Here is a 12,925-nt window from a genome sequence, read left to right as displayed (position 1 = left end):
CCTGGAAGAGATCACTATGCAGCACTGTGAGGAGAGAGGGTGCCCATCTCAATAGTGGGGGTGCCAGGAGCCAAAGGGCTGATCTAGGAGCTGGCAAGATGCAAGTGAGGGAGTATTGAAACAAGGAAGAGAGAGACTAATACGTTCACTCACTCACATCTTCCCCAGTCTCAGTTCTTTCACCCAGATTCTCTGAAAGGGTTTAAGGAGAGGAATCCCAAAGGGATTCACAGCTCCCCACTCTGGTTCCAGATCTCAGTTCCACAAGGACTTTTGTTTTTCACCTCTTGGTCTCTCGGACATCCTTCTGTTCTCTTGCTTTAATCTCCCTAATCTGCTGGGATTGAGGTTGAGCTGGCTTCTCCCCACACAAATCTACCCACTAGCTAAAGTAAATAGTCTCGGGACCAACTGCTGTTCCATTTTTCCCAGGTCCCCAAGGACCACCATCAGCTTGCCCTACACACCATGGCCCCTTTCCCAAAGCCAGGCATGGCTTAACTTCATTTTCATGAGGAACTAGGGAAGAGGATCATTCCAAGGGGGCTCTCTCCCATAGGGCAAGCTGAAAAAGAAAGGAAGTCCAGTCCTCTCTGTACTGGCCTGTCCCCAAAGGGAATGGCAGAAAGAGGAGTATAAATTATCTGGAACTTGTTGACCCAAGACTAGAGAAGTGTGGGAGGGGATTGAGGGGACATGTGAATTTCTACAGTTCCTTTCAAGCTTAAGGATCCCTCTGCCAGAGGTCTAATCTGAACACATGGTTTTGGGAAGGTGCAGAAGCCAGAGAGAGGCACAGAGGCCTCTCTCTGTTCAGAAAGGCCTCTCAGAACCTAAGAGGAAGGCACGAAAGATGGAGGTGAGGGATCCTTCCTACAGTGAAAATTGCGGTGTTTCCAGAGTGAACAGTTATCTCCTAGATCTCAGACTATGCTCGGGACACACGCCCCAACTTGAGCTCCCTACCACACCATAGTCCTCTTTTGTGTTGACTGAGACGATTGCACAAAAGGTTCACAAGGAAACCCAATGGGTTGTCTTTCCATGACTGCCTCTGCCTTAACACTTCTCTCTTCCCTCCTCTCTGGAAGTCCTCCTTTCAGTCAATCTTTTACCCCTCTGCCTGCAGTCGCCTATACTTCGCCCTCTTCCGTCCATACCCCCATCACCCCTTCCGACAGCTACACGATAGTTCGGACAGGTGAAATGAAGAAATTTGGGGGAAACAGGGGCGTCTGCGATCACCTCCCCAACCAAGCTTGCTGGGGCGGGGGTGAGCGGGGGACTACGGGTCCCAGCATGCGCTGGCGGCCGGAAGCCCCACCCCCTGGTCTCCCGGTGCATGATGGAGCGTGATTCAGGGGTGGGGAGCGCTGAGACTTTGGCAGACCGGACCAGTACGTAGGTCAGCGCTCAGGCGACAGGGTCCCGAGCTGGTCGAAGATGCAGGCGGCGAGGATGTATCCGCGCGTCGGGCGGCAGCTGTTGAGATTGGGGGGCGGAAGGTGTGTGCATGACAGGAGGGACGGGGGACAGCGGGCCTGGGCACCGGGCCACGGCTAAACTCCCACTCCCCACAGCTTGCGGCCCAATGCGCTTCTGGGGCAGCCCCGGCCCGGCCCGGCTCGCCGACCTTATGCCAATGGGGCCGCTGAGGTAAGTAAGTGACGGCGGCCTTGGGAGCGGGAGTCCCCCTCGGCGCCCACCTCCCTACTGCCGGCAGGGGTCTCCCTCCTGGTGCCAGTCACCTGCCTGCCGGCCTGGCGCCGAAAGTAGGGGAAAGGGCAGGCCAGGGCGTCTCTGGGACAAAAACTGGAGGAAAGGTCGCTGAATCCTCCCAGCCTCGGTACCCAGCTCTTCCCTTCTCCTTGGCATTTCGGAAGTTTAGATAATTATCCCTTCCCCCAGGCGGTTCTGGACAAGACTGAATCCCTCGCCAGCGATGCTGCTTCGACCAGAGAAAAACCGGCCAAGGCGGTACGTGTCTACCTCCCGGAGGCTGGGTGTTGTTCAGCTAGGGGAGAACCACCCCAGCAGGATTACTAAATCCCCTTTGTCCGTGTTCAGGAATCAAAGTCCTTTGCTGTGGGTATGTTCAAGGGCCAGCTCACCACCGATCAGGTGTTTCCGTTCCCAGACGGTAAGGGAAGGAGCTCCTGGAGGGTGGCTGGGGGTGGGGAGGACGAAGATGGCAGTGGCTAGCCTTGCTGCCTAGGCTGACCTGCCCACTCTTCTTTCTCCTACCTGACTCCCATACAGTACTCAATGAGGAGCAGACACAGTTTCTTAAAGAGCTGGTGGGACCTGTGTCTCGTTTCTTCGAGGTGGGCTGGGGAACAGAGGGCTTGGTCCCTGACGGAGGGGAGGGTTGGGTGAGGGGGCGGGGATGCTAGAGAAATTAAAGGGAGCCTGGATGTGGAATCCTGTGACTTCCCCAGGAGGTGAATGATCCAGCCAAGAATGACATGATGGAGAAGGTGGAGGAGACTACTTTACAGGGCCTCAAGGAGCTGGGGGCCTTTGGTCTGCAAGTGCCCAGTGAGCTGGGTGGCGTAGGCCTGTGCAACACCCAGGTAAGGAGACCTCATAGTTACTTGCCAGCTATTGTGGCTTGGCAGTGGGGCTCAATCCTAAAATCTCTATTAAGAAATTGCCCTTGGGGTATTGTGGGATGAGGACCCTCTGATGTATAGTGTCCCCACACTCAAAATAAACACTATGCCCAGTCCCCTAGAGCTATCCTCATTCAGGATCCCAAATCCTAATGGAACTCTAAGGCCGGGGGGGCTGCCTGACAATAGGGTAGAACTCCCTCCCACCAAAACCTGGGACTGACGCCAGTATTCCCTGTCAGTGTCCTTTGCTGTGCCCTTTTTCTTGGCTCACCCTCTCCACTCTGTGGGAATGTCCAGGTCCTGACCTGTTGCCCACTTGACTGCTAAGGGCCAAGTTACAGCTCTGGATTCCTGCTTCCCTTCCAGTATGCGCGCCTGGTGGAGATCGTGGGCATGCATGACCTTGGCGTGGGCATCACCCTGGGGGCCCATCAGAGCATCGGTTTCAAAGGCATCCTGCTCTTTGGCACAAAGGCCCAAAAGGAAAAATACCTCCCCAAACTGGCATCTGGTGAGGCAGCCTTAGGAGACCCAGAAATTGGGGGTGGCCTGGGTTGGGCACAAGTGAGGCCAGTGGTACAACATAGGTAGGCTTGTCCATTGGGGAAAGAGTCTAGAAAAGCATCACAGAATGCTAGTGAGGAAGTGTGAAAGTGAAATTAGATTTTGCCAAAGGTGTTCAGGGGGGACTGCCCTGGGGGGACAGTTGGGGGCCTTGTCCATCAGCACCTGGTATAAAAGAGCACTCTCCCTGACAGGGGAGACTCTGGCCGCTTTCTGTCTAACTGAGCCCTCGAGTGGGTCAGACGCAGCCTCTATCCGGACCTCAGCTGTGCCCAGCCCCTGTGGAAAATACTATACCCTCAATGGAAGCAAGATTTGGATCAGGCAATCTTCCTCTCATTTTTCCCCTGCTCACTACCTCTCTCCAACTCTAAGCCACACTGCTGTGTACTCTGCACCCTGACTGCCCCCTCATTTTCCCACAGTAATGGGGGACTGGCAGATATTTTCACCGTCTTTGCCAAGACACCAGTTACAGATACAGCCACAGGAGCCGTGAAAGAGAAGATCACAGCTTTTGTGGTGGAGAGGAGCTTTGGTGGTGTTACCCAGTGAGTGGGTGTGGGGAAAAAAAGGGGTGGAGCCAGGGGAGGGGTAGTACTGAGCTCCTTGGCAGATGCTATTCCAGGTCACTCTGGGACTGTGTGCAAAAGCCAAAGCAAGTGGACATCATGTTCCCCTTTAGACTGTGTATAGAGATGATTTAAAGTTTTGGTGTCAGCAACCAATGAGCCCCACCCATGCTTAGCAGGATATAGCCAGGCCTCCTCAGCCCTCAAGCTATGCAGGATACAATGGCTATCCCTTGAGGCTCTGCGTTGTAGCTTGTCCTGGTTCCTAAGGAATGAGGAAAGTTTTCCCTGTGGCAACTTGTTGAATGTACCTGTTTCTCTACTCTGCCCTGTCACAGTGGGCCCCCTGAGAAGAAGATGGGCATCAAGGCCTCAAACACAGCAGAGGTGTACTTTGATGGAGTGCGGGTGCCAGCAGAGAATGTGCTGGGAGAAGTGGGGGGTGGCTTCAAGGTCGCCATGCACATTCTCAACAATGGAAGATTTGGCATGGCAGCAGCCCTTTCAGGCACCATGAAAGGCATCATTGCTAAGGCGGTGAGTATCTGCCTGAGTTCCTAGCTCGTCTGACTCTAAGTCACCTGTCGAGGTGTCCCTGTTCCCCTATGGGTACTCCCTCTACCAGAGACTCCCATTCCTTGCCAGTTGCTTCAGACCTCATACGTTAGGGCTCCATCCAGCTGGACTGAAATTTTGGCTATGGCCATAGCCCAGCCCACCAAGCCCAACCCAGCCCCTCTCCTACGGAGCCTAGCAGGACAAAAGTGTTCTCTTCCAGGTGGATCATGCTGCAAATCGTACCCAGTTTGGAGAGAAAATTCACAACTTTGGGCTGATCCAGGAGAAGCTGGCCCGAATGGCTATGCTACAATATGTGACCGAAGTGAGGATCTCTCCACCCTTTTCTTTCCAGAGCTTATAGTCTTCTCAGTCGGTTAGACTACAACCCCCAGCAGCACCTGGGGCAGTGGGTCTCCAGCTTTACACCAATGCCCTAGGGGATGCGGGGAGGCATAGTCAGCATCTGCAGCAGGGGCAAAGCCGTATGTTCTGCTGAGGTACTTCCAGAGGTTCCCAGACTTTATTCTACCATCTTCACCCCTTTCAAGAAAGCAAATATACCTGGAAGCCCCTAATGAATTGACTCAGGGCCCAAATATTTCAGTGTGCCTGACACATGGAGTTAGAAAATGAATGCAAGAAAGATGTGGGGAGCTAGGTCAGACCTGGTCTAGGAGAACTGGATGATCAGGTGGAGTCTGAGGCAACCCTTTTTCATTTCCATTTCTTTGTCCTAACCATGCAACCTCAGTCCATGGCTTACATGGTGAGTGCCAACATGGACCAGGGATCCAAGGACTTTCAAATAGAGGCCGCCATCAGCAAAATCTTTGGCTCGGTGAGGTCCCAGGCCTGTGGGGAGGGAAGAGTCCTGTTCTGAGCTTGACTCAAAAACCAATCTTATGTGTTTTGGTACTGTTGCTGTTTCTAGGAGGCAGCCTGGAAGGTGACAGATGAATGCATCCAAATCATGGGAGGCATGGGCTTCATGAAGGTACAGGAAGGTTCTGTGCGGAAGTAGGGAGGTTCGTCTCAGCAGGGACCGTAATCTCTCTTCCCCTACGGTAGGAGCCAGGTGTAGAGCGCGTGCTCCGAGATCTTCGCATCTTCCGGATCTTTGAGGGGACGAATGACATTCTGCGGCTGTTTGTGGCTCTACAAGGCTGTATGGTGAGAGGAAGGAGAATAGGAGGGGGAAGGGGACACAGCAAGTTCTGACTGCCAGTCCTAACTGTTATATTCTCCTCCCTCGCAGGACAAAGGAAAGGAACTGTCTGGGCTTGGCAATGCCCTAAAGAATCCCTTTGGGAATGCAGGCCTTCTGCTAGGAGAGGCAGGCAAACAGTTGAGGCGGTAAGTTTAGGGGCCAGGCCAGGGCAGGGCAGGCAGGGTGTGGCAACTCACCAGTTACTCTCCCCCTTCCTCTCAGGCGGGCAGGGCTGGGCAGTGGCCTGAGCCTCAGTGGAGTCATCCACAAGGACTTGAGTCGGAGCGGTGAGCTGGTAAGTAGTCATGGGGGACAGCCTGTGTCTAGGGTTGGTGGGGCTAGGTCCCCTCTGAGACCTGAGTACCTTCCTCATCTCTTCAGGCAGTACAAGCCCTGGAGCAGTTTTCCACTGTGGTGGAAGCCAAACTGATAAAACATAAGAAGGACATTGTCAGTGAGTAAACTCCTCTACCTCATTCCCACCCCACCCCCTCCAACTAATGACCCCTCCTTACCCATCCCATCTACCTGTTAGATGAACAGTTTCTGCTGCAGCGTCTGGCAGACAGTGCCATTGACCTCTATGCCATGGTGGTGGTTCTCTCCAGGTGAGGAGGTTGTGTGGAACGCCTGAGCCGCAGGGGTGGGCAGAAGGGTGTCCTGGGCTAGTCTCACAGCCCAGATTTTTCTCCTGCTTTCCACCAGGGCCTCAAGATCCCTGAGTGAAGGCTACCCCACAGCCCAGCATGAGAAAATGCTCTGTGACAGCTGGTGTATCGAGGTGAGATTCTGGGTTACCATATGCAAGTGAGAGGCTCAAGGCATAGGCCTAAATGCCACCCCCTCTGTCCGCAGGCCGCAGCACGGATCCGAGAGAACATGGCTGCTGTGCAGTCTGACCCCCAGCAGCAGGAACTCTTCCGGAACTTCAAAAGCATCTCCAAAGCCTTGGTGGAGCGGGGTGGCGTGGTCACCAACAACCCCCTTGGCTTCTGAATTCCCCCAGCCAGGGCCTCGTCCAAAATGTGCCTTCTCTCAAGCCAAAACCCAGGCTCCATTCTCACAGACCCTGCTTCTGCCTTGAAGGGCTTTGCCCCAGGAGTGTGCCTGCTCACAAGGAGCACTTATTGCCTCACAAATAAAGTTCCTAACAAGTCATGCTTTGCTGCCACATCTCCTTCACCTCGCTGCCTGCCTCCCTCCCAAAGAAAGGAGTCAGAGGCATGGGAAGTTTGCCCCTATTGCTTTTATTTTTGGTGTTTTATACATGTAACTAAAATAAATAGGATAACAAAAGCAGCTACACAGCCCCCAAATACCAAACACCCCAGCTTCCTTTCACTTCTGTCTAATGTAATAGGCCCCCTTCCTCCCAGGGTACCACTGACCACTGCCCCATTCTGTGCACGACAGAGCTGACTAGGTGAACAGAGTAGGAGGTCACATTTTGGGGTTAGAAAGGGCCCAAGAGACAGGAATTCTTCATATAAAAGAGAAAATGTCTACTAAAAATATAGTCTGAAAAATGTATGAAAACCTATTTTAACCCCCCAAAGGCTTATAAGAAATAGTAAAGCTAAAAACAAAGGTCCCTTGTACATCCCGGAGGGGAGGGGAGGAACCAGGCACTGCTGGTTAAGTCACAGTGGCGACAGCCTCACAACAGGCAGCAGCCCACAGGAGAGGCTGAGCCCAGGCACCAGAGGAGTAGTGAGCCTGTGATGGACAAGACACCCAGAACGGGAGCACCAAGCACTGCGGGACAAACCGAGTGCCGTCCAACTGGGCCCCACAGTGGGCTCACATGACATCCACAAAGAACTCACTGGGGTTGCCCATGGCCATGTGGAAGCTCTGGCGGCTGGCTGTCAGCTCTGGAGGCACAGAGCCCAGGTCTCTGACAGGAGGAGCCCCTGGGGGCTGCACTGCTGGGGGGACTGGAGGTGGGGGTGGGGGCATCATGACCACCATCATGGGATTATAGGGGAGAGCCATGCCAGGAGGTGGTCCATAGGGATGGAGCCCTGGGTGGGCTCGAAGATTGGGAGCAGCCCCTGAAGAGCCCCTGGATGGGGGAGGACCCCCATCACCAGTTCCACCAGGTTCCCCACCCCGCCGAACACTGCCCCCCCGGCTGGAAGGCTCCGACTCACTGCCACTGCCAGACTTGGACTCAGGGGCCCGCTCCTCGGGCCTCCCTGTACGCCCTGCCCCCCCATCACTTCGAGTTGACCCACTGCTCCGGCTCCCTGTGGGGGGAGAAGGAATGGAGGCGACTGAGCATTGGGTGAGGGTCCCCTGGCTCCCCAGACTCATCCAACCTCTCCTCCCTAGTTTCCCCTCAGGCCCCTCCTCAGACCCTGTGCCAGTATCCAGCAGAGACTTACCCTCACTGTGCTGGCTGCTGGCACTGCCACCACCGTAGGTGTAGGATGAGAGCTCATGGTACGGTGGGGGCTGCGGGCTGTAGGGATGTGGAGCTGGGTACTGGTAGGAGAAGGTGGGCAGCAGGGGCCAGGGAGTGGCCCCTGGTAGAGGGGCCAAGGTGTCTTGGTCCGAGGCCCCACTGGAGCCATCATTGTCGTTCAGAGACAGGTTGACTAGGTCTGGAAAGCAAGAGAACAGACTCACTGCTTTAAAAGACTGGGACAGGCCCTCCCTGGTGACGCAGCGGGTTAAAGCACAGCACTGAGAATCTAAAGCTGCTTCCGCATGAGTTCGATCCCCGCCTGCCCCAGAGGTGACCACATGGCATGGCAGACCTCTCCTGACCCGCCCGCTGCTCCCCTCAGCAGTGTACTACGTCGACCTGCCTGTTCTGCTCCCCACTCTGTCCCTGGTGAATCCTCTCACCCTCCACATCTCTGGCCTGTACCACAGTTCTGTATGAATAAATAAATAAATCTTTAAAAAAAAAAAAAAAAAAGACTGGGACACCAACACATTGAATAAAGAAAAAACAGGAAAATTAACATCCATTAAGGGGGTTTAAAATGGAATCACAAATGTCTCTGACAGGAACTTCCCCCACCTGCCATTACCATCAGGGAAAGAACAAGAGTGGCTTAAGAGTGGCTACAAGTCCTGTATTATTTTTATGAAACTCAGGAAAAAGCACCTCCCCGGCAAACCCAACCCCACCCTGGCACACGGCTTGTCCAGCAGAATGTAGTGAACTTAAGCCCCACTTGTCCTCCAACTAGATCAGCACAGGGTGAAGTGCAGGACACAATGACCCTGGCTGTTGTCTAAGCTAGGTCTGCTGGAGTTGGAAGAGGCAAGACGAGGCAGCCATAGTTCTTCTCCCAGGGCTAGGACAAAGGGACTCACAACTCTCACAACCGCCACTTAGGTCTCCGAAGACGTAGTAGCACTGCTCAGAGAAGGTGATCTTGTTCACGGTGTGTCGAATGAGGCCCGCCTTAAGCAGCCCACTGGCATATTTGCGGGCCTCTCGCCGCTCAGGAAAGCCCTCCACGTGATGGTAGAGCCAGTCAACCACATCAGAGCCTGGAATCACCCAGAGCAGAGAATGGCCTCCGGTTCTCCTTTCTGGCTCCCGTCCTCATCCCTGCCTGGCCCATTCCAGGCCTTGGCCGCCTTTCCCCAACCCCACGCCCTCTGCTCAGGAAACAGCCATACCGAGAAAGGCATTAGGAATGGTGATCTTGAGCCACATGCGGTCTCGAACTTCCAGTCCAGACTCTGGAGCTGCCATGGCCTTGGTCACAGATGCCATGTCTGTGTGGATGGAGAGACCTTGGCCCTCACAGCCTGACAGGAAACAATGGGTAATCAGATGTAGGACACAGGTCACACAACAGAAAGAGATCAATCACCACAACTGGAAGGCCTTCCAGGGAGCTTGGGGTAAGGCATGTCTGGGGCTCACCATCAGGCAAAGAGGACCCAGATGTAATGGTGCTCATGGATGAGGAACCGGGATAGGCTGGGAAGGTACCAGTCAGTGCAGCAGAGTGTGAGACCCAGGCAGCAGGGTCAATTGGCTGGATGGGCTCATCTGGGACAGATTAAGAGAAGGCCACCAAGATAGTCAACTGCAGATCCCAAAAAGCCAGCCCTTTCCTTTCTTAACTTCAATGCCTGTCCCACCTCTGCCTTAGCCCTTTCTCCACCCAATCCCTGTGACCTAAAGGCCTTTCTGGCCATGACTCACTTCGGGGAAGAGTAAAATAAGCTTGTGGAGAGGGATCCCAGCACTTGGCCACGGTCAACACGATGGGGCTGTGAGGAAGAGAAGACCAGTCAAGCAAGGATTGTGGAAGGCCTACTTAATGAATGAGAATGGGTGGAGGAACAGACAGGTAGAGAAGAAAGAGCAGACATGGCTGAGCAGACAGTGAGGGTGGATAGCACCACCATGTGGATGAAGCGTCAATGTGACTACTCTTCAAACAGCACTTATGACTAGAGAACACTGTACAGTTCTATTCAGGGAAAAGCCCAAAAACAGGCAAAACTACATCGCGTTATTTAACAATACACAAATTGGTGGTATAACTACTAAATGAGGTAGAGATTATCTTTATTCTTCACTCAACCAAAATCAGAAGAGAACTTATCACCTATCGGGAAAATGAGGCTGGGAACAGAAAGGGACACTTGGGGAAATTCTGGGAACAATTTTCTATTTCATGATCCAGGCCACAGTGACATGGGTACTATTCATATCACTCGACTACTCATAGTTACGAGTTTTGTCTTATGTCTTAGGTGAATGTTAAGCTTTACTGCTTTCAAAATTACAAAAAAGAGAAAAGATAAAACCAAAAGGACTATGGGCCCAACAGCAGCAAAGGCTCACCCTGGCTTGTGCACAATGTCCCTCAGCACCCTAACTGCATCATCGTTGCTCATGTTCTCAAAGTTCATGTCATTAACCTGCAAGACAAGGGAATGGGTCAGAGGCAGGGCAGACGAGGCCAGAAGCCCCTACCTGGGTCACGCTGGTGGCCCTACCCCAGCACACCTGCAGAAGCATGTCCCCTGGTTCGATGCGCCCATCAGCAGCCACAGCCCCACCCTTCATGATGGAGCCGATGTAGATGCCACCGTCTCCCCGCTCGTTGCTTTGGCCCACAATGGAGATGCCCAGGAAGTTGTACTTCTCTGTGGAGGGAGTCCATGTGACCAGGGAAGCCCCAGCCACATGACCCCCAGGAGTCCTGGAAACCAGGTCCTCCCAACCCCCAACCCCAGGCTCCCTCCTTACCCATATTTAGGGTGACTGTGATGATGTTGAGAGACATTGTAGAGTCGGTGACACTGCTGAAGGAGGAGGTCTGTAGTAGGAAAAAGGTAAAAAGGTGCCTTCAACAACCCAGGGACAAGTTCTGTGATTCTCACTGTAGATGCCCTTGTAGCGCCCAAACCAAGACCCACGGCCTCAACTTCTCTAAGGACCAGCTGTCCCAGAAGAACCCTTTACCCTCTCCAGGCGGGGGGGTCGCTGTTTCCTCCGCCGTCGGTGACGCTTAAGGAGGCGGGATGCACTGCTCTGCTCCGTGGAGCTACTAAACCTGAGGAGAGGTTTCGAGAGAGGGCATATGGTGATGTGGTCAAGGAAAGGATAAGAGGACTAGCTGGAAGAGGACAGATCAGGGGAGCCCTACCTGCTCATGGTGTCATCCTCATCCGAGTCCCCCAGGCTGGTGCTCTCCAACTCACTAGTCATCAGGGTAGAGGAGCTCTCGTACCCAGCCAGGTGGCGTTCCAGCCTCGAAGGGCCACTGGGTCGGTGGCCCCCCACTGGATATGAACAGATACCTCAGGAACCAGACCTCAGGCTCCTGACCCCCATCAAAGCATAGATTTGGCCCAACCTTTCCCCAACTTCTAATCTACCCAGGCTCGGGACAGGCCCTCTCACCACCATGCTCACTGCTGTCTCTCCTGCGAGGTCGCTCCCGTCGCAAAGACACTACTGACTCTGTTTCTGTCTCAGGCTCCAGATTTTCACGGCTGCTGGACACATTAGGGCTAGATGGGCAGAGATGGTTTCCAGTCAAGTCAGTGGGGCAGGGCTGCAACTCCAAATGCTTGGCTTCCCCTCCCAGAAGATATGGACTTCATTTCTCTCCCCTGGACTAGAATCCTGAGTACTCACTGGAAAGATGGAGGCCTGGAGTCCCCAATGCCACTGGTCCTTTCTGGTGGCAAAGGGGGTAGTGGTGGAGGTGGAGGCACCAGTTCTGCCCTAGGCTCATGGGCTGTGGAAGCCATCTCAGGCTGGGGGTTATCTGATGACACTAGCTAAAGGGGTGCAAGTTATTTAGAGAAAAAAAATGGCTCAGTTGGGAAGTGAGATATATGGCATAGGAGAATAAATTGAAAGGTCTAAAAAAGGGGACAGGTTCTGAAACTAAAACACAATAAAGCAGCCCAACAGAAGCTCCAGAAGCCTGTGGGGCTCCAGCTGGCCCTTCAAACAGGCAGGGTGGCAAAGAGCCAGGGCCTCTAGCAACCAAGCAGGAAGAGAGCTACAGAATAAAGTGACACTTGGAGGAGCTCAGCAATGCAGAGGGGCTGGGCCTCAGAGCCAGGGCCCCTTACCCAGGATACCACCCTTCCGTTGAAGCAGGGGAGGCGAGCACTGTCATCTGAAATTTCTTCCTTCACCACACTGCCAAGAAACAAGGTAAACGTCAATTAGAGAGGACTAGCACCCCTACTCCCTAACTTCTTCACCTGAAAAATGAGAACTATCCAAGTCCTCTCCTCTTAAATCTAAGATCTTCCAAATTCAATGCCCTTTCCTTACTTCTCCTCCTCTCCCCAGCTCATCCTGAGGTTCAGTGTCACTCCAAAGACTTCCTAATCAGATTCAAACCTCTCAGCTGAAATTCAAAGGTCATCGCTAAGGTTCACCCCTAGCAGCCTTCGTGATGGCATCCCAACCTTCAACCTATTCCCCATATATCTTCCCCAAAAAAGGCTTGGTCCTCTTCTAAGTGTCTACTCTTGTCTTCCCTTAGTTTCCTCTAACTCACTTGCAGATAGTTATCTAACTATGCTGTCTTTGCCTGATGCTCATTAGGCCAAAGAGTGCTTTCTCGTTCCCATTCGTTCCCCTGTGCTTCATGTGACACAAACAGCACCTAAACAATTTACTCCACCTAAAAGACCTTAAAGTCAGGCTTTGGAGGAGGATCCTCTCTCCTGTGGGTCCCTCACTGTGCCTGGGCTTGCCTGTTTTCAAATACCACATTAAATTATTAATATCCATTCTTTTCAATAATATGTCCATGTAGCAGAGCAGTCCCTGACAGCTGATAGGTGTTAACAAGTATTTGTTGACTAATGGGATAAATATATGAACTATAAGAATATCAACCCTGAAGAGACAGTCTCATTGTCTGTCTGCCCTCTCTCTCTCTCTCTCTCTC

At 53.2% G+C, this 12,925-nt stretch overlaps 2 protein-coding genes across 2 annotated transcripts in view; one reads left to right on the top strand and one right to left on the bottom strand.

Annotated features, from left to right (window-relative positions):
• Nucleotides 1-1,355: 1,355 nt before the first annotated feature.
• Nucleotides 1,356-6,677, top strand: ACADVL (acyl-CoA dehydrogenase, very long chain). The gene is made up of 20 exons (XM_004684690.2): nt 1,356-1,505; nt 1,581-1,656; nt 1,909-1,977; nt 2,068-2,140; nt 2,260-2,324; nt 2,439-2,573; nt 2,982-3,126; nt 3,374-3,503; nt 3,605-3,730; nt 4,090-4,288; nt 4,530-4,634; nt 5,064-5,150; nt 5,244-5,306; nt 5,381-5,482; nt 5,568-5,665; nt 5,742-5,814; nt 5,901-5,973; nt 6,055-6,127; nt 6,225-6,300; nt 6,375-6,677. The coding sequence occupies exons 1-20, from the start codon at nt 1,444-1,446 to the stop codon at nt 6,513-6,515; spliced, it is 1,971 nt and encodes a 656-aa protein (XP_004684747.1). The 5' UTR covers nt 1,356-1,443; the 3' UTR covers nt 6,516-6,677.
• Nucleotides 6,678-6,748: 71 nt separating this feature from the next.
• DVL2 (dishevelled segment polarity protein 2) overlaps nt 6,749-12,925 on the bottom strand; it is an 8,149-nt gene continuing 1,972 nt past the window's right edge. Inside the window, exons 2-15 of the mRNA XM_004684684.1 lie at nt 12,093-12,162; nt 11,647-11,792; nt 11,410-11,519; nt 11,153-11,288; nt 10,969-11,059; nt 10,753-10,822; nt 10,510-10,649; nt 10,345-10,421; nt 9,697-9,764; nt 9,412-9,540; nt 9,162-9,293; nt 8,850-9,029; nt 7,907-8,125; nt 6,749-7,768 (exon numbers count right to left, since the gene is read on the bottom strand). Coding sequence (XP_004684741.1) covers nt 7,320-7,768; nt 7,907-8,125; nt 8,850-9,029; nt 9,162-9,293; nt 9,412-9,540; nt 9,697-9,764; nt 10,345-10,421; nt 10,510-10,649; nt 10,753-10,822; nt 10,969-11,059; nt 11,153-11,288; nt 11,410-11,519; nt 11,647-11,792; nt 12,093-12,162 — 2,017 coding nt within the window. The 3' untranslated portion in view covers nt 6,749-7,319. The remainder of the gene's footprint in view (nt 7,769-7,906; nt 8,126-8,849; nt 9,030-9,161; nt 9,294-9,411; nt 9,541-9,696; nt 9,765-10,344; nt 10,422-10,509; nt 10,650-10,752; nt 10,823-10,968; nt 11,060-11,152; nt 11,289-11,409; nt 11,520-11,646; nt 11,793-12,092; nt 12,163-12,925) is intronic.

This window comes from Condylura cristata, unplaced genomic scaffold, assembly GCF_000260355.1.
Source record: "Condylura cristata isolate star-nosed mole 26May11 unplaced genomic scaffold, ConCri1.0 scaffold00017, whole genome shotgun sequence".
Classification (NCBI taxonomy): domain Eukaryota; kingdom Metazoa; phylum Chordata; class Mammalia; order Eulipotyphla; family Talpidae; genus Condylura; species Condylura cristata.
The sequence above is the reverse complement of the archived record's forward strand: the minus strand, read 5'-3'. Positions and strand labels throughout refer to the sequence as shown.

What these genes read in the sequence shown, in the direction of transcription:
- ACADVL (XM_004684690.2), top strand. Translation starts at nt 1,444, where the DNA reads ATGCAGGCGGCGAGGATGTATCCGCGCGTCGGGCGGCAGCTGTTGAGA. An exon ending in TCAGCAAAATCTTTGGCTCG is followed by an intron (nt 5,151 to 5,243) that starts GTGAGGTCCCAG and finishes TGCTGTTTCTAG; the next exon opens with GAGGCAGCCTGGAAGGTGAC. An exon ending in ATGGTGGTGGTTCTCTCCAG is followed by an intron (nt 6,128 to 6,224) that starts GTGAGGAGGTTG and finishes GCTTTCCACCAG; the next exon opens with GGCCTCAAGATCCCTGAGTG.